A 27,781-nucleotide genomic window follows, 5' to 3' on the forward strand; every position below is an offset into this window, starting at 1 on the left:
TTTGCTTTGGGGGTGTTTTTCTGCTAAGGGGACAGGACAACTGCACCGCATTAAAGGGACGATGGACGGGGCCATGTACCATCAAAACTTGGGTGAGAACCTCCTTCCCTCAGCCAGGGCATTGAAAATGGGTCGTGGATGGGTATTCCAGCATGACAATGACCCAAAACACACAGCCAAGGCAACAAAGGAGTGGCTCAAGAAGAAGCACATTAAGGTCCTGGAGTGGCCTAGCCCGTCTCCAGACCTTAATCCCATAGAAAATCTGTGAATGGAGCTGAAGGTTCGAGTTGTCAAACGTCAGCCTCGAAACCTTAATGACTTGGAGAGGATCTGCAAAGAGGAGTGGGACACAATCCCTCCTGAGAAGTGTGCAAACCTGGTGGCCAACTACAAGAAACGTCTGACCTCTGTGATTGCCAACAAGGGTTTTGCCACCAACTACTAAGTCGAAGGGGTAAAATACTTATTTCCCTCATTAACATGCAAATCAATGTATAACTTTTTTGAAATGTGTTTTTCTGGATGTTTTTTTTGTTATTCTGTCTTTCACTGTTAAAATACACCTACCATTAAAATTATAGACTGATCATTTCTTTGTCAGTGGGCAAACGTACAAAATCAGCAGGGGATCAAATACTTTTTTCCCTCACTGTATGCATACCTGTATCAGTTATTATATTAAATTACAATATATCGGTATACTTTTATACTTTTAATTGATGTTTCACATTTATTAGATGAATGATGTAGCAACATAAAATATTTAATGCATCTCTAATTTGGGAGAAAAAAATGGGGAGGGAAAAAAAGGGTTAACACAATTCTAAACGTGTAGCTAAAATAGCAAGCTTTGAGAGAGCACTATTGAAGAAATTGCATACAAGCTGTTAGCCTATGATTTAGGATTTGTCTGTCAATTTAAATCAAAAGTCACATCTTTGACAGTGATAGGCACACTAGAGTGAATGGTAACTGAGCAGGGGATATGATCCCTGTGATGTGCATAAGAAATTACTATTGCTGAACCAAGCTGACCAGGCATTACTGGATAACAAATGTGTTTTTCCTCCTCCGTGGCAGATGCATTGCCAGTGACAGGGATACAATATAGGTGTCTGTAGATTTGTAGGTCACACTTGCATTTTTCCACAGCCATCCACAGGAAGGCTAATTTAACTGAGCTTAAGATGGCTGTGGACATTGAAGTTAGCCTGTCGTTCTTGTGGGAATGAGAATCTAGCCTTTTGCATTGACCTACTTTGCATTGCGATCTTGTTCTCCATGTGCTGGAGTAATGGACAGTGTCGTGGTGGCTCGGTTTTAATTATCTGAACAGCAATATGTCTTTGCGCTTAAAGACTTAGAGTTGTAAATGGGATTTCGCCTTCAGCAGTTAAGCCCCTACCATACTGCACTACACTCTCTCTTTTGCACATGTAAAGACTTATGGAGGGAAAGGAATAAGGGGGAAAAGAGGAAAGTGTACTCTCAGTACTTTGAATGTGTGTGCCTGTGTATCCCCCTTAACTACAGAGTAAGATTTAGAAGAGATAGGAGTATCAAGAATTATTTGAGTCGGTAGCTGGTATTACCTCTAGGGATCCAGCTGCTTAGTATTTTTTGCCCAAATTAAACTTACTGTTCACGTAGGCCACCATTTGGGGGAGGAAGCAAAGCTTAAGAATTTCCTTCATAACCATTCAGTTCCTTACCATTATCTCAGAAACCATACCCATTCCAGTTGTACCTAATGGCCGGAATAATGGACAGCTTTTGTCGTCCGAAGAAGTACAGTTGCGAGCATCTCCGAGCATGATTCAACCTGAGTGTTTATGTAACCGTGGTTGGAAATGGCATGTTTTCTTATGACACAGTCCCTGCAGAGTGTTGTTTACTTCCTTGGCTGAGGACATGCGTGTTACTGACGCAGCCTATTTATGTTTCGTTATCGCTTTAGTCAGTGCTTGTTTGCCAAGATGCAAAAATCCCGACCGTGGAGGTTGTTTTTGCTGCTTATTGCTTTTGGTTCATTGCTGCTGTGGCAGGAAGCAAGGTTTATATCCAAAATCTATGAACTATTGTCTGTTTTGTTGTCACTGTGGCTGAGCATGATGCCAGCAAGTTCCTTATTCTTTGGTCTTTTGAAATCTTGTGCAACATGGTACTGGAGCTGCAATGTGTCGACACCAAAGCGTGCCACTCCATTTCCATGCTTTCAGTGTCCTTCCGCTGGGTTTCAAAATTTAAAAGCATTAGCTTCAAGTTTCTTAATTTTGCACTAGTGAAAAGCACGCAGTGTGAGTTTGGGGTTTACTGATGGAGCTGGGAGTCTGCACAAGAAAAGGACAACTTTCATTTCCCAACACTGAGAATTTGAAGCTCATTGCTGGTGAAATTTAAGTTACTATATTAATCGCCGCCTTGGGACTGGGATGTCACAGTTAAACATTCTGGAATGCAGTGGCTTCAGGTGCAATTCCCAACTGGTTCTTGTATGTTTGCACTTTGATCCGAACTACAGAGAAGCATTAGCCCTACATATCTCTCCATTTTGCAATGAAAAAGATGCTGTAAACTATCTACCCGTAGTATTATGTAAATAAGGCTGTAGATTCTGTGCTCTTTTGCCTAAACTTTCCAAAAGCTAGGTCTCAAAGATGCAGTCAGTGCTTTAGTAATAAACCATGAGGTTTTGTCTTCATAGTGTGGTCATTTACCATCTGTAGCTATGGAGGGGAATTGTGAGCATGTCTTAGCACAGTCAGTTCCAGTCAGGGGTGCACAATTCCTTCTGGGCTACAGTACTGGAGGTTTTATAAGCTACTTAACCAACATTACATTGGTTCAGTTAAGCAAGTAATTAGTTAAACTGCATAATTCAGAGCTCAGGTGGATGAAAAGCTAGAAGGGAGATCATGGACATTAAGTCAATGCTTTATGCAGTCTTGTTTTAAAACTAGGCATTACTAAAGTGCATTTCAGCAGCTGTTACAGTGGATATACTATAACAATATTTTCTAGGGAAAAAAAAAACTAAACAACTGGTTGGATCAGCTGCTTTTAGGTAAGGACCAAGGTCTTTTCAGTATATTAGAGAATAGAATACATGTGCAAGTGTAGATACAGTAAACAATGCCACCGCCTTCATACTTGAGGTAATTAAAAAATAGCAACTTGTTTTTTTTTACCCTTGCAGCTTGAAATATTAACATTAGATAGGATTTTACATACTGGACTACATATTACAGGTGACACTGATGAAAAGAGCCAGTGAAGGCCTGTTATTATGGGATCCATTTATCTCATTATTAATACATTTTCACACAGTGACATTGTACAGCCATGGAGCAGAGCTAATCCTCTTTATCATGTCAGCCACGTACACCCACTGTCATATTCCATTTTCATTCCAGCCTACTATTTGGGCTGGTTATTCATTAACTCTATAATGACCTGTTTAACACACTCTTTTAAAACGGAATTGCTTGAGCCAGGCTTGCTTTCAGAAACTGTTACTGTACAAGAAAATGTGTGGGTGAATAATTTGTACTTTAGCATGTTTCTAGTCCCTTTTTTGCTTTGGTTTTGTGAATACTAAGCACTTGCACCATTTTAGATGCATTGTTCAGTGGCAACAATAGTTTTCAGTGTTTATTTAGCACAATGCATTGTAAATAGAAAAATAAATACAAATAAAATCCCTGTATAATGTCTTTGCATCAACCTAAAGCCAAAGACAGATACTAGCTGCATAAATTACCATCTGCCTTACCTGTTCTATACTCTTAGTGCTGGTTCCACAGGCCCAGTCGTAGACTAGTGCTAATCAAGCTGTTAAAGTCCAGATCATACTCTACTGTACATTTGATTGTTAAGATGGCAAAGAAAATAAAAATCCTCCCCAGTTTACTACTCTATAGAAATGATAGGTGGTGATATACCAACCAAAATAGTATCCAAAATCAATGATTCACTTTCTTTTTCTCACCCTCACACCATCCAAATTGTTTAACAGACATCTAAGCACCACATACATTTAAGCTGATTGGCATGACAATTTGCCTGAGGTTTAGGCAGTGGCCGTGGCGTTTCTTGAAATGTATTAATGGATCTCACAGAGACTTCATCTGCAGTGTGCAGTAAACATAAACAGTTTTTCAAAATGTTGTCAGAAGATCTGCTGATAAGCAGACAATGGGCAATTTTTAAAAAATGCAATAAAATATGAGAGAGAGATGTGCATTCTGCATAGTGCATGGATGTGTTTTTCCATGTTTGCTGATTTGTCTCAGGGGAAGTTTCTTGGTTGCAGTTTTAATTAAATCCTTTTCAGAAGCTTACAAGCCTATTACATTACATTTACCTGTTTTTTTTTTTTCTCGCCCATGCTATAATTTTCATTAACTGGTTCTGTGATTTTGGTCTGTTTTATGCCACTGGTCAACAATTCTGCTCCAGGATTTATTAATGGCAGGATTGTTTTGATGGCAGACAGTGTGAGAAGGTGGAGAGTTCTTAATGGATCTGTGACTGATTGTGGAAAAGTTTTGTATTTTTGTGTGATTTTAGTGGTTCAAAAAATATCTGGAATGCACACCTTACTTGTGTGAGCAAATAGTTAAGAAGGTGGGGTTCATATGGTTTCATAGAAGTCACAGATAACAGAGCTTTAGCAATTCAATAAGTAAAACTGTTTCGGAGGGAAATACTTTATGGTGAGAAAATATTATTCACTGTCATCTCATAACTTAAAATGTAATTCTACTTTGTGTGTTATGTTTGTATGCAGTTGTAATAACTTCCATTTATTATCGTGTGTTATACAATGATTTATTGAGTACTTAGACTAAAATGGATTAGCCCATTTATTTTTATATATAAAAAAATAAATAAAAAAACCAACATAAAAATCATAATGAACTTGTGAGAGGTCATGTTTCTAGTGGTGTTGCAAAATCTGGGATGTTTTAAAGCATAGACCGCAACAACCAAACTGCATCAAACTAGCTACTGTTCTCCAATGCCAAAGCACTGCCCAGGAATTGCAGACAATTGATTGTCCCGTGTTTAGTCTGCAAGTGTTAGGAAACTGTGGTCAGGCTTCTGTAACTGTGGTCTTTCAGTCTCTTGCACATGGGTCACATGCTTCTGTGACTTGTATTATTTGTGCCTGACTGCCACTCATTGCACATTGTGCCATTCTTCACTTGTTTTATTTAGTTTTTTTCCTGGTCAACAGAGCCTATTGTTCAGGGAATTGGTGGAATTTGGGTTTTACAGCTTTACATGTCTTTTTTTTTTTTTGCTACAGAGGTCTTGTGACTTTAATTAAGCTCTAACGATCTGCACATTGATCCTTTCAAAAGTCTGGCAGGAAGAGTGTATTGTGGGGCGGGGGTTGCACAGCATCCACGGTGAAACGTTTTGGTTCATTGGCGGTTTTGTTTTTCAGATAGGCTGATCAGAACTCTATCAAGTTTTCATGACTGTTGCGTATAATTTAAGCAACTGCAATATTCACTGGTGGGTGGCAGTTTTTATTTTATTTTTTATTTATTTTTTATTCCTGGGTTTTCAGTACATGGGGTCATGTAGTGAAGGGACTAAATCATATATGACCATATGGCAAAAAAATCTGAAAAAATCATCAATTTTCTTTCCTCTGTAGGCCTATGTATGTACATTCATTTCTCTTAAGGAGGTGTCAGAGCACACACTTTTAAGAACTGTAATCACGTTGAGTTTGTATGTGTTGTACAGATTTCTGGATACTTAATGTAAAACCCTTCTTAGTTTAAGCAGCAGCTGCTGGCTGATTTTCTTCCATTCTGACATCCCTTTAAATGTGATTTATTGCGTCAAAACTTCTCCCTAATTCGCTTGCCTGCACTGAACACATAATTTACCCCACGGGCCAGGAGCTACTGTGGACAGTAATGATCAAATGTGGCGGGTTGTGTCAGAACTGTGTGGTTTAGTGTAGTTCTGCAATGTTGCCGTCAGTCAACTCGCCGATTTACTGAAATTAAACGTAATGCTTTGAGACGCATGCTAGGGTACAATTTTGTCATGGGAAAATGGTGCTTCGCTCATTGCTGGGTTCCTTGTAGTATGCTCTAGTGATGCATTACCTGTCATCTATATTTTCACACATTTACCGTAAGAGCTTTTACTGTATAGTCCATACTCCATACTACTAATCCATACTGCTTGCTCATGTTTTTGCATTATAATTTACACCCTGTACAAGGAACTTGTAGCTACTTGTTTTTTCCAATCATGATTATTTAAGATGTTGTGGAATTTATAAATTAATTTTGGGAGTGAACAACTCCGATGTCATTGCACTTGCTTCCGGTCAAAGGGCATAAATACCCCATCATCAACGCACACCTCCAGCGCTTCTTTCTCTTGCATCCCACCACCTCCCCTGTCACCAACAGCCTCTGCAGCAGTTCCTTGGCTCAGTCCCTGTAAAAGGGGGGGTTTGACGGTCCGGACTGTCTCCAAGAGAATAAGCCAAAATCAAATAAAATCGCATTCGCCCGCCCCTACACAAATCTGTGTAATAGTTGGTAGCATTTCTTTAGTCTTTATCTTTGTCAGGGCATGTGTAGCTATTATAAATAAGGCAGTGTATTACATTATTATTATTATTATTATTTTAGTAATTGTATTTAATTTATCACAGTTTGCAGAATGTGGTTGCAATATAATTTAAATTACATGTGACGGAGTAATTTCCTAGACAAGAATAGTGGATTCTTAGTAAAAGCACATTCCAAATGTGAAGGTGGACAGCAGGCGTTTGCTAATGTACCCTACTGTAATTTTGTACTGTGAACTGTAGTCTAATAGTTTTGTACAGCAGCTGACATGCATTATGAATGGCTTTCTTTCACAACTGGTACTTATCAAAACATGTACCTCAAAGCTTTGCAGTGGCTTTTGAAAGAGGGTTTACAGTTTCATTGTTGTACCACTTGTTTTTCCTGTTCTACTTGGGAAAAGGAAAAGTAGGATCTGATTAACCCTTTTTTTTCCAATTTATACTATAAAGTCTCTGATCCCCGGGAGTAATCCGAAGTCTTCAGTTTTCCATTGCAATGACTGTCAATTACTTGACCTTAACCAAATTGTTTGACTTAATTTGTTAGTCAGAAGCTTAGTCATAATTAAGAAATGTTCTGGTAAAGGTTTCCTAAAGCTTAAGTTTAAAATTGGAAGAAAAAAACATACAAAGATGGCTGGAAATTCCTAGTCTGTTGATACTTTGTTGTCATACAGCATATGACAGTTCTCCCCACCTTCCGTAACAGGCCAGTAGAGTTGATTTGGCGTTCCATCCTCCTCTCTTGTCTTCGGAGGAGGAGAGTCACTTTTCCCTGTCTGGGCATGACAATTGTATATGGACTGTACTTGATCAATGCTGGTTCTGTCGGCTCACTGTTTATTAAAAACTATGCTGTATGAATTCAATGACAAAGGAGTGTATAATGGCGGCAGAACTTTTTTGCATTAAGAGTCGTGCCATCCCTCTGTTTCTTTCTCCCTTTGCTCTCTTATGGGAGCAAAAAAAGAAAAACAAATGTGCACGTTCTGACTGTTTGAGCATCCTGTTATTAATTTCTGCCTCTCACCTATTGGTTGCCCTTCTCTGCACTGCTGACGCCTTAATTTCACTGCCAAGATATAGTATTGCATGCGTAGTATTGCTTTTGTAGAATGTGAGTTTTTTCCATTGCAGCGTGAAGACTCTTGACTCTGTCAGCTACAAAAATAGTTTTTCCACGAATTCATACTGTAGTATTTCCTTAATGCAAAACTGTCACCTTGGATAGAAGAACACAATTATTGAAATAATTCAATAAATCCAAATATTTATAATAGTAATGAGAATAAATTAATATACATTTCCTATTCAATTCATGCAATTGAATTTCATGTTCTGTGTCAATGTGGTGGAAGGATTGTGTCGAATGCTTTTGTGTTCACATCAGGACCAGTTGTTTTCTGAACCAGCCTACTCATTATCCCATGGGAACTGTGGGAAGCGGTTTTCCTGTACAACAATAGATCAGCTTAAGTTTTGTGCATTTGGGAAACCTTTATTAAAATATCCCATATCTTTTATGTATACAGCTCTGGAAAAAATTGAGACCACTTAACATTGATTTCTGAACTTGGAGTGGTCTCAATTTTTTCCAGAGCTATATATAATTTATATATATATATATATATATATACAATATAATATAATACATTTTTGCCAAGAATGCCATCTTGAGCACTGAAGGGGCTGATTAGATAAATTTAGAAATTAGCTGCACACACTAGGAACAGCCTGAAACTGGGATTCAGATATCGCTATGGAGTTCTAAAGTTTGCGTGACGCTGGATGTACTAATTCTACATGTACCCTCTAAATCCAAACAGGATTGACATCTGTTTGGCTGTGAGGTGGTTCTGATGTTCAGCCAGGCAGAACTTGGCAGAACTTAATTATTACTTTGTGTGCTGTGATAAACATAAATCTGTCTGCTTTTGTAATGTAGACTGCAGAAGTATCTTAATTCTACATCCAGTTAGTTATATGGCAGTTCTGTAGTCCTTCTAGGGTTTTCTCTCAATTTCACACAGATTACAGCACTTAGTGTAATTCTGTACAAGGATTTTTGGTTTCTTGCAGATTAACTCTTTATAATCATTCGACACTAATATCTGCATAAGCCACAGTTAAAATGTAATCTACCATATACACTTGTGTATTGTGAAAGTGAAAAGACGTCAGGTTACCAATTCTTGCCCTATCATTGTGACTATAGGATAGTTCCTTAAATTATGTAAGCCACAGTACCCAATACCTCAACCATATTTTTTTGGCATAATGGTCAGAGAAGAGCTGAACAAGAAGTCATCAAAACCTCTTTAATTATTATTATTATTATTTTTTTTTTATTAAATAAACAACCAGCTGAACATTTTCTAGCTTTGCTAATAAGATCTTTATGGTGAAATGTATTTACAGTGAATTTCAAACAAATGGTACCCTAGTTTAATTTAGTGTTTTCTTTAATGTTTTTAAAAAAGATCCTTTTACATTTACATTTAAGAGGAACAAGAGAGTTGTGTAAACGAAGGGAACAAATGTACATCGAAGCGGTATACTGCAATCAAAAACATTTAAACGGATATGTCTCTGTAGTGTCAGCGTCTCACAAGATAAAATGAGACCTGGGAGCTTCTCCAATGTCCCTCCTACTTTCTTTTATCTTTAATATATTCCATGTGGAAGACGTCAGCTGTGCATTTTGGTTTTGTCTCTCCTTTGGGTTTTATGACAAACTATTTATTTCAGTGAGTGATCATTTTCTGTGGAGGTGCCATAAAATCCACTTTAGCTGGAAGAACATTCACCTGCATTAATACTTGTAGAGAAAAGAACGCAAAGGTTGCAGTGCATTTGTATACTTTTAAAGCCGTAGGGTTTTATTAATGGGGTCTTGAGGGAACCCAAAGAGAGACCAATAAATGTTTTTGTTTATTTTCATATGCAAGTACCTTTTAATTAAAGAAATACAATTGAGTATAATGGAAGAATGCGCGGATATCGAGGTTAAGGATGGGGAAAATCCAACAGTCCGGAGACCCATTTCCAAAGCAAATGTAAACACAGTTGAGCAAAGTGTGCGTTTAATAAATCTGAATGGTACTCTTTTCTGTCTCCACAGGGTCGTCATGTCAAGACCGGCCAGCTTGCTGCCATCAAGGTCATGGATGTCACAGGGGTAAGGTCTTTCTGACATTACATTCTCCAAATAATTAAGACGCAGTAATTCATAAAGGTATTACATTTTGTGTGTTATCCAGAGCCTATGATCTACAGTAACAAACATGGCATTTTCCCAACATCTCACTTCTTTAATATTTGTATATGTTTTCTGAACACTCTTTGGCATGGCTTTAAATATGGGAATGTCCATGCTCATGTGATGGCACTAAATAATATAGATGGTAAATGTATGACATCAAAGATATAAACATGGTCACCAGAATATCATCTTTGTGATGGTTTCTATTTTCCCCCCTATGTTTTTCATTTTGCACATTTATCATTGATGTGATATTTTTAGTGCCTTTATTTATTCCCTCTGAATGAACATAATAATGGAAAAGGCTTTGCTGATACTGCTGGCCTTCCATCCAACATACATTTTCTCCCTCAGAACTGTACAACAGCACTTGCTGATTTAAATTGCACTTCTTGCATGAATGATGAACTCCTGCTGATTTTTGCTTTTTTCCCAGCTTCTTACAGCATTTCATGGAACAGTGTGGTTGTTGTTTTTTTTCTAAAGATTATATTTAAGTCCAAATCTTCTTTCATGAATAAACAGCAACATCAAATTTTAAAGCCCTTCTTCATTGTGTGGTATGTGTCCCTGATATCTTTGCTGAAGTCCTTGGCTAATTTATTATGTAGCAGTGATTTTTGTTCAACCAGCCCCTTAATTTCTCACAGGCCTACCATGGTTCTAGTACACTTACTGCATTGAGCGGTCATATTTAGCATAACATACACTTGTATTAAAAAAATGTACACAGGATAAAAGATTATGAATAGCCTTTATTTCCACAATCTACGTCGCTGTAATTAAACTGAGAATTCATCCCAAATCTAGCACCAGGGACAAGCTAAATGAGTGCCATGTTGTACATTTGATACTTTTACAATGCAAATACTTTTGAGCAAGCTTTTTTTTTGTAGCATCTCCATTCAACAGCCGATACAGCACAGCTTGGCAGCATTTATTGTACACCCACAATGCTTTGTTTTAAGAGATGTCCTGATTTGGACTTCCTCTAATTAATTGTAACCTCTCTCTCCTACTGGTGTCCTCCCTTATGCAATGGCATGACCAATAGCTTAAACCCACTACTTCCAGATGGAGAAACTAGTCTTTTGTGAACTTAATTATAAACATTTTATACAGTTTGTTTCCCAAAATTAAACGTCAGTATAAATAGGTACATTTTCATTCAAATGAATCTATTATAACACCACTTTTTAATAGCAGTGCATGACAAATGATTGGGAACTGGTAGCATTTTGTTTTAGAACATTTAGGACTTGAATGTTTTGTGCATTAGTTGGGATACAATGCCAGTCATTGCCTGAACTGATTTTATAAAAGTTTGATTTTAATTTGAAGTTCTGTCAGTTAGCTCTATTTATATGGTGTTTATCTTGGTGTCAATTGATATCATTTGTTTCCCATCACACATCCTTAGAACCGTTTTTCATTTTGCGCTACAGTGTTTTCAGCTGAATGTGCACTGCAGGTCGATCGGACAAGAAAAACCCATGTGCAGTAGTACATGAACTGCAAGCAGCCTGTAATCTTACTGTTAAAGGCAAAAAAGCTTGCCATTGATTAGGTTTACTTTTTAAAGATCCTACCCACTTTCTGTCTCCATAGCAGATTTCACTAATTACATCTGTCAGCTCTCTGTTTATTGGAATCCTCTACAAAGGCATTTATATACAGCACTGGTGCAGAGAGGAAAGAGGTTGCTTAGGGGTTTTTTCCCCCAATACATAAAGGTAAAAAAAATGCTGTGGACTGGCATTAACAGAATTTAGTTAGAATGTAACCTTTTTAACAGTTTATATAGTATTCCAGGGGGTGGGCAGTAGCCATGCCTTTCTATAACTGATCATTAAAGCTATTGCAATATAGTCTAGGCCTCTGTTTAATCCACAGACAAGGCACATTCTCATATCCCTGGAGAGCCCAGAAGCAAATATGCATAAACCTAATGAATATATTTCTCTCAGTGTAATTTAGTACTGAACTAAACCCAGTGCACCTCTGGAGCAAGTACACAGACTGTGACAAAGTTCCTAATGCTACTTTGTAAAGACTATAATGTTAATTTTAAATTGTTATCAAAGTGGCTTCAGAATCAGGATCAGTAATGGCAATCCCTTGAAATGGGACATGGGTTGTCAAATTGGCTTTAAATGGAAACTCCTAGGAAATGGATGTTAAAGCAGTTTAACAAAGTTCCAGATTCATACTTTTTTAAGTTTATGACCATAATCTTGGTTGGGTGTCTGCTCGGAGGGTGAAATACTGTGAAATCTCTACTGTGAAGTCTCCACTCAAAAACAAGAGTAGAGTGATTCTCCTTTTCTTGCTCTCTGTCTTGTTAAAGTTGTCTCTGTGGATAATGTGGATCCCCATCAATACTCATTTCAATCAGTTACACTTCATCTAGAACCAATTGACAGAACCACAGTCGTATATCATGACAGATATTATTGTGACCTAAATATCTTCAGCCTGTGGTACTGGCTGTAAATTGTCCAGCGGCCGCAAGGTCATTTCAATTGTAGTATATATCATAGAAAATATGTGCCAGCAGTAATTGTTGAACCACGGTGTACAATTTTTGTGTAACCACATTTTCAGCTGTGATTGAATGGGATATTATCAACCTTTGGTACATTAACAGAACCAGTGCATTCCCCATATAAATGTGTAATGCAGTGTTTCAGAACATAAAAGACTCTAGTTGTTGTTAGACTCTAGCCTCTTGTTGTTAATCAGATATTTATCCAGTTATAAAGAGCTTAAATAAACCATGATTTTGGATTTGTGGCAATTTCAATAATTATCAATTTTATATCAATCAAAGAACAGTTTGCCTAAAGCAAATATATTCATGTAATAGGGGGAAGGGAGCCACTGTGATTTACAGTTAAAATTAATGGTATTTAACACAGCCACTGGCAGACTGATGCTTTCAGATGGTGTTGCTGAGAGTGGTTTACATACAGTGTATTACAGCTCTCCTTATTTCACACTAATTCAGTGCAGGAATGTTTTTAGCTCTGAAAGAATAATTGCGTTTGCCACCCCACACTAATCTGTCTTCTCCTACAGGATGAAGAGGAGGAGATCAAACAAGAAATTAACATGCTTAAGAAATACTCACACCATCGGAACATCGCCACCTACTACGGTGCATTCATTAAAAAGAATCCTCCAGGAATTGATGACCAGCTCTGGGTACGTACGGCCTCTGTCCACTCATGGGCAGCTTCTGCTGTCCTAGGTTCACCTCATTGTAATTAATCATCAAGGAAAAGTGAAGACCAGACTTTTATTGCTGTGACTCAAGCCTGATTACGCACTGCCCAAAGGAATCAAGGTGACAAGGTGTTGTTTATTTGTCTGTTTATCTCAGGTCACCCGTAATGATCTTTCCCTCACCCCCCCACCCCTTACTCATCTACTCATCAACTCATCAGATTATCAATAACAAGTAACTCTGTCCTAGGAACAGCTCATAGAATTATAGTGTTGTGTTCTTTAGCTGGCAGTAGACCACCATCCAGAGGACATCCACCTAAATTAAAATGTAAGGATTAGATTTGATTGCCAGCAAGTGAACCAACAGGTTTAAATGAGTGGAGAATCTTTTGACAGGCATATTGCACAACATGCATCTGAAATTACAAAGTAGGTGTTTTCCATTGTTTCGTGTCATTATTAGAGCTGTCGTAGGTAATTGGAATCCTGTACTTTTCTTCCTTCCTGTTGCAAAATGGGCATTCCAGGTGTGCTCTAAAAAAATAAATAAATACATGAATGGCACAAATGGATAGCTCAGGAAGCCTCCAAGTGTGTATGATCAATGTGGCCTTTTAAAACAACTATGGTGGGCTACATCTGTAGGGCACAATGGGTAAAAAGCTAATGAAGTAGGAATAAAAAATAAAAAAGTGGAATACCCATTTGTTTTGCCTGCCAAAAAGATAAGATGCCTGAGGAATCAGTCAGATATCCATTGTTCACCTGGTCTGAACAGGGAGGAATGCTGGGTGGCAGAAGCACCTTGATGTAGTGTATTTATGGAAGGTCTTTGGCCCAGAATTTAAAAGGACCATTTGTATCTATCGATCCAATAATCTGCCCAAACTAGGAGCCCATCCATTCCGAACAGGAGGAGACTTAAATGCGGTTTTCCATCGGCTGCTAGTCAGCCATCTTTCACGGTAAAGATTCAGCCAGCTGCATGATCCTCCCAAGGTCGCCTTTATGATCTCCCACTAGTTGATAGCATTTCAATTGTTTTGGTTTGCATGCTGGTATATTCCCCAGGCTTCCATTGTCTACAATTGCCCATATAAGTGCTGTCACAGCCCTATCCAGAGATAAAACTATATTTATTTATTGTACCTTTTTTTTTTTTTTCTCCCCTTTCCTCTCTGCTGGCTGTCGGTAGAAATTGAGGGCAGAGCTGATAATCTTTAAGTAATTCCTTTTTTTTTTTTGTTTATCAGCATCAGTGCTCAGCTGATATGGATGTGCAGAGAAAAGGAACTCCTTCAATATAAATAAGGATCTGGCGGAAATAAAGCTCATTTGTGACACATGTCAGCGCCAATAGTCTAGTGCTGAATGGAGACCTTTTCGGTTGAAGGGCAATGTTTCATTAGTGGACCTGCACAGCTGGCTCTCCCTTCCTCCCTGTCTTTTTAGTATCTTCATTTTACTGGCCCCTGGTTCTCTTGCAATACAGTATTTTCTTTGCCAACTTTATACAAGCACCACCTTTCAACCCTATGCTTTTAGCCAACACATACATACCAAAAGGAAGACACCTGCACATTGCGTATTGCTTATCTATGATATTGAAATGAAACACTTCTGAGTTCTATCTCATTTTTAACCTGTTATAAGGAAACTAATAGTAAACCTCAAAAGCAGAAATACATAAAAATGCCCTCAGATAAGATAAGGAAACTCAGTCTAGACGATAAATACAGTAATGAAACTTAAAAACACATACATCTATTTTACATACACACTATATGGCCAGATATAACAGGACAAGTCTCCCTCTGCCATTATAAGTTTGTAACATGCTCCAAAGATACTGATTTTCTTGAAAGGGTATCATGACCGCCAGCCAATTATATTCAGCACAGGGCGCACTGCCAGCAATGATGAAAACAATAGAGACAAATGCATAGACATAAAAATATTGAAATCAATTAATCGTACATCTAGAATTCTCAGAATTGTCTTGTGTGTTTATAGCTCAAATCTCACACTTTCCCATACTGTGATTGAGTTTTAAAATGACGGCCAACAAAAGTGCTGATTCCGAAGGCACACAACTTCTCATATCTCACACAATTGGTCATCTTGCCTTCAGTTGTGTTTTGCATACATTTTTGTTCTTGTGACCTCAGTCTTATGAGGTTCTGCAGTGTCAATGACTGTGGCTGTTGAAGCACAGCTCTGTGACTGTCTCTGTATTCAGCTGAGGTTAGCAGGACAAAAATGGCTAAGATTATATACAGGCTTCACAGACGGGCTGCTTACACCATTACTGTTGCCCGAAATAGTCCCTGAATGAGCAATAAAAGACCTGTGCTAGTCGGCAGTCTCGTCTAATATCACAGTTCATCTTTTGTGCTTATTGCAACATGAATTAGGTTATTCGATGAGTAATGCGTGCGTAGGGGAGGTCTAGACAGACAATATGACCTATGTTTTGGTTCTCTATAGTTTTTTATTTTTTATTTTTTGCTCTAGTGGAGCAAAAACTGCAGAACAGTACACTATTCAGATATACATGAACTTATTGGCACTGCTGTTCAAGAGTTGCTTCAAGGCATGATTTAATGACCGATTTCTCCCTTGTAATATATTGTTCATGAATATCCATCATGAAGTTAAATTGAAGGAATGCGTTTCATAATTAAACTGATTAAGCCGAGTAAACCGATTTTAATCACTAGTAGATTATCACCTGTTCGTCTCAGTACATTGTTTGCAAATTTTGAATATCCATGTTTTTTTCAGTTATAACTTTAAAGCATCAGTGGGTGATAACATTATGAAATACACTATAGGCAGCCAACTGAATTAAAACAATTATAATATATTATTCTGGGTTCTTATTTGAACCTTTTAAAACAAACTCAACTAATATACAAGTGCTAGGATGTTTGAGCTTTCTACAGATGTCTGGTTCAGTGTGCTTAACCAGAGGGTTGAGATTTCTACAATATTCTATTATTTTTGTATTGTTAATTTTTAGATTATTATTTAAGGGGTCAGTTGTACAAGTGAAGTCTGTGAAAAGCCTTTTCCCTCATTAAAAGCACTACTGGTTTGGTAATAAGTAACCAAGCAACTGGCTTAACTGGACTTTTAGGTTGTTTACAAATTGAATCACAGGCCTAAATCCCAGCATTGTCGTAGACATTTTCATCATAGAAAAAAAAACCTGCAGTGTCAGTTGAGTTTTATGAGCTTTGTGGTCAGGTTGCGCAGTCCTGAGAATTGTATTTGTTCCCTGCTCTACTTCCTTGTATCAGTCATCATTCTTTCTCTTTAGAGTTTCGGTTTATAGAACGGAAACATCCAGCATCTCAGGATGATCAAAAGAAATGTGCCTGTTATATTCAAATAGATACTAGTATTCTATATTATGCTTAAAATATGTACTCCCTCTGAATATTAGATTTTGTTTTATCTACAGTAATATATTGTCTGACTTACATTTTTATGATATTCTCATTTCAATACCTTCCAAGCTTCATCTTAAACCAGCAAAATGCTTGCCTTTTCTCTTCTTCTGTAGTTGATTTGTATTAGACAGTGAAACCTTTCACATACATTTACATTGAATGCCAAAGAGAGATTTGTTTGAAGTAGATCATGTGACAAATGGTTTTTAATAATTAAATATCCATGAGTTATTTATCAGGTTCCATTTTACACTGTGGGATCCTTCCAGTGGGGGAAAGTAAGTTGCTCAATTGTCATCTAACACAAGAAAAATGTCAAATCCTTCCTGAGAATAATTTAAAAAAAATGGAATCTGGTCTGTTAAAAATCAAGCCATCCTAAACCTAGGACAAATATCAGTTCCTGGTATGTAATGTGTATTCGTATGTTAGTTAGTTAGTTACTGGTGAAATATTCTTACGGACATAATGAATCCGTACAAAACAATGAGTTACAATGAGAGTTTATAAAGGCCAGAAGTATTTGCCACAAGGGGCACCTAGTAGCACAATTCTGGATAGAATAATTTCTCCAAAGCTGTAAAGAATGGGCTTTGTGATAGCCTAGTAATGCATTTGAAAGGAGACAGCTGGCCCCTATGCTTCAATAAATCATTCAGAGTCTTAAAGAAATCCTGTACTCTTTCCATTTGAATAGAGAAAGAGCGAGAAATTAAATCCTGATAATAAAAATGCTGAATTATTGTGCCAGCGACCACAAGGAGTGGAGGAATCTCCCGAATGAATACAGGCTTTTAAAAACGGCCATTAGAAACCAGATTTAAGATTTTGGTTATGTTTTGAACAGAAATACACTAATGTTTTGTATCCATGTTTTTCTTTTCAAAGGCAGAAGTGGAAAACGATTTTATCAGGTGCATTTTGTGCCACAATATCGTTTAACTTTTCTGAATTACTTTTACAGTCCTTATCCACTTTGTAATAAGAAAACAAAAGGCCTAGTAATATTCCTGCTATAATACATTTACAATGAGAGGGAAGGTCATTTGTGTGCTCCATCTTATTCAGCTGCTTGTTAATGGCCATGTGATGACATTTAAATGTGCTACGTAAGTGAATTACAGACATAGAAAACCACAACTAAATCAAAGTTAGGACACTTATTTCATATTCAGTCTAGCTGTGAATGTTTTCCATCTACGGTTTTATTTTTATGTTTTGCATGTGCTCTATGTAAAAATGAAACCCATAAACAAATAGCTAGAGGTATAATAAGCTCTTGCCCTCTCTCTTGCTTCTTTAATTGGAGTAATCTTTCAGTCTCCTTGAGGAAAATACAATTCTTGTCATGTCTGACCTTTGTGGATGAAGAAAATGCTGTATTCTCATTTTGTAAGGGATTGATCAAGATGTGTGGCCTGTCTGTCAGGTTTATTCAATTTTGCTTCATCATGGTTGCCTCTCAGTGGCTGGGAAGTTGCTCCCGAGATGTCACAAGCCTTTACGTTTACCCTTGAGAGCATATTGAGCCATTTGTGGAGAATACGGATCACTTTAAGCAATTTTTGAGGTTCCTGTGAACAACAACACGAGAACCATTTTCAAAACTGCTATGCTTCTGATTGACTAGTAAAAAATAAGTTTTGCATTGTTTAGTGACATCTTCTCCATTGAAAACAGTAATTCATGTTATTTTTTCATTGCTTTAAATATTGTACTAACTGGAGTGATGGCATTGTCCTCTTTTCAGAATGTAGTTGGGAATGTATCGGTCAATCCATGCTATCAAAACCATATTATGTGTACTGTGCACCATCTGGTGTGGTAGATGTTTTAGCTGTGGCTGTTTAGATTTAGGGACCTCTCTCTTTATATCATCTATAGATCAACTGAACTGTAATATCTTGATTACAGGGATCAGCAACTAGTATTTACTGTACAGAGAGAGACTAGTATGTGGAAGATAATTATTCTTTATTCAACCAGTATGTCCCGAGATTCATTATAGGTTCCAGACTTTTATTGTTGGGGCCAGTCGTTGCAGTTCAGCCGTATTAACTGCTGACCAATCATAACCTCACTAAGCTTTTGAGAGCCGACAGGATTCCTAAATCCCCTTTATTCACATCTTTGTACGTATCGGTGAACCCAGGGGCATCCTTCCCATAATATTTAAATAGGCCTCTCAGGTTTAAGCTAGCCTGGCGTGTTGGTTTCCTTATGAGCTTAAACGTGTCTGAGAGAGGTTTTAATTTTGCACTGAGAGCAAGTCGTTTAGCTGTACTTATATTTATTTATTTTAAAGTGTTGGTGTTTTACTTTATAGAATCCTGAATTTGTATCCATTTTATGTGTTTATTTTTGGAGTCTTTTTCTTTGGGTGGGTTGTTGTGGATATTACTCCAATGCAGACAATGCAAAAAATAAAAAATAAAATACAAAATTAGGGTATATAATTGTATGATTAAGTGTCACTGTTTCAGTCGCTTCAATCTCCTAAATGCAAAAGGTGAACCATATGACATTGCTGAGCAGTTTGAGACATTTCTGGTTTGACATGCTATGGGCTCTGACTGCTGATTTAAAACTGTAAGCATGGTCTATGTATACTCATGACATAGAAACACACTTGAAATATCCAGCTTTAATGTTAATAGCTTGTAGCTTGAAAATGCTAAAGTGGATCAAACCATTATGCAATGAGAGACATGTGTATATGCGTGTGTTTAATATGTGTGTTTCTTGACCTGTAATGCTAAGCTGTGTATCCCTACTGCTGCTTCTGCCTGCATCTAATGATCTTCTGTCCTGTTGTGGTGTCATTCCCAGCTGGTGATGGAATTCTGTGGGGCCGGTTCTGTAACAGACCTCATTAAGAACACGAAGGGAAACTCTCTGAAGGAAGAATGGACTGCCTACATCTGTCGAGAGATCCTGAGGGTAAGGAAAGCATAGCACACCTCTTAACTCTCCAGCTTCACAAGAAATATCCAAAACTGCCACCTCCCCCTCCTCCAACCCAACCATACTCCAATTCCTCTACCCTCCTTGACACATCTTTGCTCTCCTGTGGTTCCCAGGGGCTGACTCACCTCCACCAGCACAAAGTGATCCACCGAGACATCAAGGGCCAGAACGTTCTTCTGACTGAGAACGCGGAGGTGAAACTAGGTGAGAGATTGGCTTTCTCGGAAAAAGCAGCTACCAGTGTCCATAATGGTTTGTAATTAGATTGCGGGATGTAGCAGGTGGTCATGTTAGATTTGCATCAGCCGGGGGATGATGGTGTCTGCTCTCATCACTCCTGTTCGAGCAGAGAGGAGTCATCCCCTTCAAAGAAAGGAAGACCGAAATGACAAGCTGAAAGTAATACATTTTACGCTTTGAAATGCATTGAAAGATTTCCGTTCTACATCTACACTTCAGGCATTTCATGGTATAATTTGATAGATAATACTAACAGGCAAACTAACTAAGAACCTTTTAAAATCTTCACTTAAATTGTTTTTTGCTTTTTAGCTTCTTTCCTAAACTGTCCAGGTGGTTAGATCTCAATTCCTTCTTTCTCTCAGACTTTTTCCATTTTAAGGTGACAGTTCATTTTATGAAATAAATTATCAATTCTAAATATCCATATACATAGTTTAGTTGCATTTATTCTTCTTAGGATAGTTGGTTGATAAGTATGTGGATTTGACTACTGCCCCCCTACACTTTTTTTTTTTTTTTCTCTATTTTTACCATCAACTTTCAGTTAATCTGCATCATATATGATTGCACAGGAAGTGCTATGACTGTGAGTCAGAGTTGAGACAGGAAACAACAACTCAGCTGAAGCTCTTTAACTAGACTGATCAAGATATTGATGCCCATCATTGCAACTTTTTTTTTTTTTTTTTTTTTATCTATCCATATTTATACTTGTAAGCGTAGACTTGTGCCATTCAGTTTTTCATTTTTTCCTTTCCGTCACCGCAAATATTGGCTACAGCCAGGCTTCATTGAATGAAAAGGCCTTACTGATCAAAGGCCTTAGGATTGTTACGGTAGAACAGGAGTGGCCAACCCTGTTCCTGGACAGCTGCAATCCTCCAGGTTTTCCAGGTCTCTCAAAATCAGCATGCATTGGATAACTTGAACACAGGGGCATGAAGCCTAATTAAGACCCACAATTGGTTGAATTAAGTGTAGGCCCTGTGCTTCTCCAGGACCAGGGTTTGCCACCTCTGCTGTAGAAGATAACCGGTTGATATATCCCTGTCTCTTGATTAACAGACTAATGATGCATCTACTTCTTTATAATGTGCTTTATTTAACCTGTCTTTATTTGTGTCACCTGCAGTTGATTTTGGTGTCAGTGCACAGTTGGACAGAACTGTTGGTCGGAGAAACACCTTCATAGGAACGCCATACTGGATGGCCCCTGAAGTAATTGCCTGTGATGAGAATCCTGATGCCACCTATGATTTTAAGGTGAATGTTTTTCTTTTCAAAAGCATCAGGCATGTTTTGTTGGTGCAAGGATGTGATTCAACAAAAACAATAAGAAGATACTTAACAACTGCGAAGTCTTCCATTCAAGAGAAAATCCAAGAATTACCCATATCATATAAATAAATCATTCTTTTTTTTTCTCCAAAAGGGTGTGCCAGAAAATGAGTCAAGTATAAACCAAATACCCACTTTATTTACATTGTGCAAAGTTCTGAAAATAATGTTTTATATATATGGGAGATGGGATACATGGGAATATGGATATATAGAACCTCTATGCATTTATATATATATATATATATATATATATATATATAAAAAAGAAAGATTGTGTCAGTACTTGAAATATTCATTACCTCCTCACAGCATGTAAGGTAATTCAAGGTTAAATTACAAATTACATAACCCCCCCTCCGCCTTTTTAAATGCAGTGTGAAAGAGAGCCTGACATTTTTCAAGAGTTTTGCAGCTGACCCTGGCTGCTATTCAAGTGCATTTTCTCCAAAAGAGGTCTTTATCAGTGCTTGAGAACAGCTGTCTGAGTGCCTGCTAATAGACAAGTGACACTTCAGGCCTCACTTTGAATATTTTGGTAGTTACCATCATGTTGCCTCAACAAGCCTATACACTGATGATCTTAAAAAGAAACAAGCAGCAGCAGCTATTTGCATACAACATGCTTATTAGCTGGAACTGAGTGCCTAGTCTCTGACACCTCAGGGAAGAAAAGTCAAGAGTTCAAATAATTCTAAATATTCTACAAACTTCAGGAGAAGTGGCTCTAAGATCCATGGGATACATCAAGTACATAAAGTTGCATACAGTACAAGATGCAGCATAGAGCAAAGACAGCATTTTTGCTATAAAAATGATATGAACAGCTAAAAAAAAAAAAAGATTAAACTGTGACATACACCAAAATACATTTAAATACAGATAAAGTAAACTGTTCATTAAAGGCATTAGTGGTTCTTTCATTTGACAGTTTGCTTAAAAGTTAAACCAGTCATGATCTTGCATAGACTTGAAATAGACTGGGGCCACTGCATTGCCATATCTAAGCATTACAAGACAGTAGCACTCCTTTACCCAGGAAGTGCAAACTGATAAGTTGCATAAAAAAAAAAATCCCCAGCTGTTTAAATATTAATATCAAATATGACTCCGATACCAGAACTAAATGTTTAATGGCAGAAACTGCCATTGCCTTTTGAAAATGTCAAGCCAAGATGTCGGTTTGCTGAGCTATGAGGTTTTATATTTTATTTTCTGTTTCACAGTTTAGACTTACCCCACCCCTGCCTTGAATTTAGATTTGCATTTTTGACTAAACGGTGCTGTACAGTGGACTGCCATCTAGCCTGTGTTTGCTTTGGACATCTTGTCACAATCGCTGGTTGTGTGAAACCTTTTCTCTCACGATAGCAATAGCCTCATCATCTTCTTGACCATTACTCAACCAATTACATGTATTTTACAAGTTTAATATTTTTAGCCTTCAGTTTGCATTGATAGAAGCCATCAAGATATTAATGGCCTTGGCAATCACTGTATCTTCTGTTTTCCAAGCATGTTCTTGTGCTTTTTTGCCCTCAATACTGTGTTAGACATACCCTGCTTTAGTTGTATTGTTCAATCTGCAAACTTGTGCAAACAGTTTTTCAGTCTGTCCTCGACCCTTTTAATAAACTGCTGTTCTCTTTATCCTGTCTAAAATACTATTTAAAAAAACAAAACAAAAAAACAGTTACCAATTAGTGATGTACAGAGACGGGTGGTAATGACTTTGTATCAAACACTCCCATAATAAGTGTTGTTGATTCTGTGTTCTTTAACTGCTGAAACCTAGCTCTGGGCTTAAGGTTAATGCTACTTTTCTAATAGGTATGCACCAAAAACAGGATTCTGTTTCAGACTTTGGGAAATACTTGGGATTTGATGAGCCAAACCCCAATCTAACATGTCCTCACAGGCCTGGACTCTCATGGAATTAAACAAATTAAAGCTCTGTACGGGACAAAATAGACGCACTTTTTGTTTCTTTAAACTCCCGAAATGAAGGACTTGCTGAATAATCTACCATGTTGTAATATCAATGAACGGTGAAATATTCAAGGACAAAATATGAAAAATACATTCTTAATGATACTCCACTGCAAGATGCTTTCCTATAATGTAGCAATAGAAAGTTGTAATCATAGGCAGAGCTATTAATGCGTCCATATCCTCAGTCGTTGTATAATCTTTTAACTTTGGAAACTATAGGTTTAAGCCTGAGCCAAAAGTAAGATAACTGCGCAAACTGAAACCATAATAAGTGGAAAGGCATCACAATCCGGTTAAGAGTAATGCATCCGGCATAGTTTCTTGTGAAATACATGTCCCCCTCGCTGTGCTTTTAGTCATCCTTGTGTATTAGCAGTCACCTACTGTACTCTAAGGAACTGTCAACAGGAATGGAGTGTCTGCTGTATTGGGGTTGAACTTCTAGTCTGCTTTAATAAAAGAACCCTGCAGGGGGACCTGGGCTTAAGGCATGAGACGGGTCCCCTCCCACACACCTCCAGATGCCGTGAATCAGCCTGCCATTTCACTAGCTCAGCTGAAAAGACCTGCTGTTAGTTTCTGTCTGATCCCAAAATAAATGTACTAAATTAATCACATTGTTTTTTCACACATTTTACTTTACTCAAGCTTATTTATAGGGCACTATATTGAAATAAATAAATGTTGCAATCGGAACAAAACAACACTTTATCCCCCTGTTATACATATTGCAAGATGCAAGAATAGGACTGTGTACAGAGGATTGGCAAAGATGTACTTGTCATATAACATTTTCTTTACTATTGAAATAATGTATGTGTATTACAACAGAAATATCAAGGAACTAGGTAAAGAAGGGATTGAGTTCAGTTACAGTGGTTCCTGCCAATTTTTATATTTTATTGATTATGCAGAGATTGGGCATGTGATTAATTAGACCTGTCCCATAGAGATACCAGATTAGAAGCCATTCAGGACCACACAGTGAAAATTCCATAGTATATCACCAAGTAGTCTTGGGAAAATAAATAAATGAAACGTATGAATTATTAATATTACAAAGCTGGAGTATTTGGAGTAAAAACAACATTTTGTATTCTGCAATGGTGTGTGCTGGGCATTAGATTTATTGTGTTAATAAATTACTTACGGGAGCTTCAATTGAGGTTGTCCGGTAGAACTACCGTTGGGATGTGTAGATCTGCTGAGAATCAAATTAGTAAGATGGTGTTTTTTTGCGTTGGTTGTGTCAGGGTAGAAAGTAATTGAAGGTGCAAGTGCTTTTAGTGGTGTGTAATTTAAGTGAGGCCAAAGCACATTTGTGTTTTCTAATAACCCTGTACATGTGTTAGGTGAATAATGAACTCTTTGCCTAATCTTGAAATGTATCTTGTAAATGAAGCAAACGCAACATGAACTAATGCCTGGGAGTTCAGTGTAAAAAGGGACAAACAACTGTGATTAAAAAGATTCTTTGTACTTGTAAAAGTTCTGTTGCGAGGCCTGGGAAAACAGTGGATGACTCAAATTGAACACAGGATTGCACTAATTGATACAAAGACACTTTTTTACTAACACTTTTACTTTAGGCACTGTTTTTGCAGAGGGTTGTTACCGCTGCAGTTTATTATGGACTGCTAGTGAGAAGAGAAGTGAAGCAGATGGTTTTATAGAATGCGTCTGTGCGATTGTGTGCAGTCTTAAGCTTTCTGATGTTTAGTGAGAGGGTCATAGCAATCCCAAGTCAATCCCAAACTGAGGAGGTATGAAATTGACCTAATGAGTGATTCCAAATTGAGAATGGGGGAGGTACTAAATAAAACAAAGCTTGATCATATTTTAGGCCTTACATTTTTTTTCTTGTTGTCTTTAAGAGTGACCTGTGGTCGTTGGGAATCACAGCCATAGAGATGGCAGAAGGAGCTCCACGTAAGTACATTCCTGGACATATTCAGAATCTGTTATTAAATTTGACTGACACCAACCTATAATATATATATATATATATATATATATATATATATATATATATATATACACACACACACCAATCAGCCATAACATTATGACCACCTGCCTAATATTGTGTAGGTCCCCCTTTTGCCGCCAAAACAGTCCTGACCCGTCGAGCCATGGACTCCACTAGACCTCTGCGTGGTGTGCTGTGGTATCTAGCACCAAGACGTTAGCAGCAGATCCTTTAAGTCCTGTAAGTTGCGAGGTGGGGCCTCCATGGATCGAACTTGTTTGTCTAGCACATCCCACAGATTCTCGATTGGATTGAGATCTGGGGAATTAGGAACTCGTGGTTTATCAGACCAGACCACCTTCTTCCATTGCTCCGTGGTCCAGTTCTGATGCTCACGTGCCCATTGTAGGTGCTTTCGGCAGTGGACAGGGGTCAGCATGGGCACCCTGACTGGTCTGTGGCTACGCAGCCCCATACACAACAAACTGCAATGCACTGCAGTGTGTTCTGACACCTTTCTATCAGAACCAGCATTAACTTTTACAGCAATTTGAGCTACAGTAGCTCGTCTGTTGGATTGGACCACACGGGCCAGCCTTCGCTCCCCACGTGCATCAGTGAGCCTTGGCCGCCTATGACCAAGTTCACTGCTTTTCCTTCCTTTGACCACTTTTGATAGGAACTGACCACTGCAGACCGGGAACACCCCACAAGAGCTGCAGTTTTGGAGATGCTCTGACCCAGTGGTCTAGCCATCACAATTTGGCCCTTGTCAAAGTCACTCAAATCCTTACACTTGCCCATTTTTCCTGCTTCTAACATATCAACTTTGAGGACAAAATGTTCACTTGCTGCCTAATATATCCCACCCACCCACCCAGTGTTATTCACTTCACCTGGTTATAATGTTATGGCTGATCGGTGTATATATATTTTTTTTTTTCAATGGCTGTAACATTAGTGGACACTTTAGTCTTGTGGACCTTTTCAGAAATGGTTGCAAACTTGATATCTAAACATGTTCCTCGCAGAGTCACATAATCAGGTGTTAACGACCAAATTATGAACAAAAATGTAGAGCAGCTGCCCTCATGGCAGAGGCCTTGGTTGAGTGAGCGGCAGATTTGACAGCTGTTCAGTGTGGAGAAGCTGAGTGCGAGGTCTACTCAGTCAGGAGCGTCTTTTAAATGAGCTGATTAGGAAGCCTGCAGGTGTCTAGGGCTCTGTGACACTAATCCATTGACACTGAGACACTGACATGAGAAACAATGTTGTGGGCCTGGTGACAGTCACCGTTACGCCAGTTCTTCTGTTCGGTTTGTCTCTTGTATTAGTATTTTTTTTCTCCGAGATCCTCAGTGGATATTTTCACACCTGCATTGCTCCAGAGCCCACAACAACAGGACTCTCGTCTTCGATATACAGAAGGCCGCAGGTTCATGGGGCATCCCTCGGTTGTCAGAACTGATATAAATATTTTGTGATGTGAACTTTTTTCATTGTTGTGTGCTAAACAGATTTTTTTTTTTTTTTTATTCTACATTTTCAGTGTATTTTCTTATTTCAAATGGAGACACTGCCTAGCTTGACTAATATGTGCCACCTATATTAATGCACAAATGGGAAACAAAATGGGTACAATAAGACAGGCAGATTGCAATGTCATTGATTAGGTGAAGATTATAAAGTTACTTTTTAGAAAATACTTTGCAATCATCTTATTGTGCACTATTTGAAAATCAGAAGGCTACATATAGACTTCCCCTTTTATTTCTGTCCACAATTTTGGCACCTCGGTTTAATCTAGATCATATCTGTTATCATGCAATGTGCAGTGTTGGGTCTTGGATTGAGTCCAATTCGTTTAGTTTATTTTCAGGGAGCAAGAGTAACCTTTAGGTTTGCTGCCGCTCTGTATCATTCTCTAGATTATGTTTATTTAATTAATTTATTTATTTATTAAAGCAATAGCTCACATACACCTATATATTACTCCCAAACGCAGCTTCTCCTAGTTCCTATCTTTGTGAAAATGAGGAAGATTGTACAGCTATCTGGTGTCTTACCAAATCTGAAAACAGCTTTATGTCATAGCCAGTAATACTTTGAAGCGGGGGTAAATGGCAGCTGGATACATTTCTGTGCTTTCAGATCCAAAACAAATTGTATGCTTAGGAAACATTAGCAGTTGCTCTGTAGTTCATCAGATTAAGAATTTTATTTTTAAGTTGTTAGCCACTGCCAATATACTTGGTTTCAAATGACATTTTTCAGATCTATATCAGATCAAGTCATTGACATCTTTTTATCATTGGCACTCCACACACTGGAAGGTCTCCAAGAGATTAGTAATCTTTTAGATCTTCAATATGGGCCAGTTTATGTATGTTGAGTATAAATAGAGAAGAAATTCTAATTCAGTCCTTTTTTTTTTTTTTTTCCCAAAACACAGTAAAGTAGGAAATTTATGTTGATATTCAAAAGCATTTGCAAAAGTGACATCGATATTGAAACGGTATCAAGTGTCAAGTCACTCTGTCCTGCACTCAAAACTTGCTTTATTCCCACCCTTAAAAGGCTCTGTCTGGTATGTTAGCTTTCATGGATGTCTCATGGTTGGATAACAAAGTCCAGCTGTAATTATACAGAATGTCCAGCCTTCATCTAACTTGCAATATGCATAAATTACTGAATAATTTGTGTCACTTTTTGTG

General features: G+C 37.9%; 1 protein-coding gene across 9 annotated transcripts in view; it reads left to right on the forward strand.

Moving 5' to 3' along the window:
• The window catches only part of LOC136753090 (traf2 and NCK-interacting protein kinase), a 118,175-nt gene that overhangs the window by 43,482 nt on the left and 46,912 nt on the right, over nucleotides 1-27,781 (forward strand). For all 9 annotated transcript variants that reach the window (XM_066708922.1, XM_066708918.1, XM_066708919.1 and 6 more), the window contains exons 3-8: nucleotides 9,735-9,791; nucleotides 12,954-13,079; nucleotides 19,388-19,498; nucleotides 19,639-19,729; nucleotides 20,901-21,031; nucleotides 24,973-25,027. In XM_066708922.1, coding sequence (XP_066565019.1) covers nucleotides 9,735-9,791; nucleotides 12,954-13,079; nucleotides 19,388-19,498; nucleotides 19,639-19,729; nucleotides 20,901-21,031; nucleotides 24,973-25,027 — 571 coding nt within the window. The remainder of the gene's footprint in view (nucleotides 1-9,734; nucleotides 9,792-12,953; nucleotides 13,080-19,387; nucleotides 19,499-19,638; nucleotides 19,730-20,900; nucleotides 21,032-24,972; nucleotides 25,028-27,781) is intronic.

The sequence above is a fragment of the Amia ocellicauda genome, chromosome 7, assembly GCF_036373705.1.
Source record: "Amia ocellicauda isolate fAmiCal2 chromosome 7, fAmiCal2.hap1, whole genome shotgun sequence".
NCBI lineage: Eukaryota > Metazoa > Chordata > Actinopteri > Amiiformes > Amiidae > Amia > Amia ocellicauda.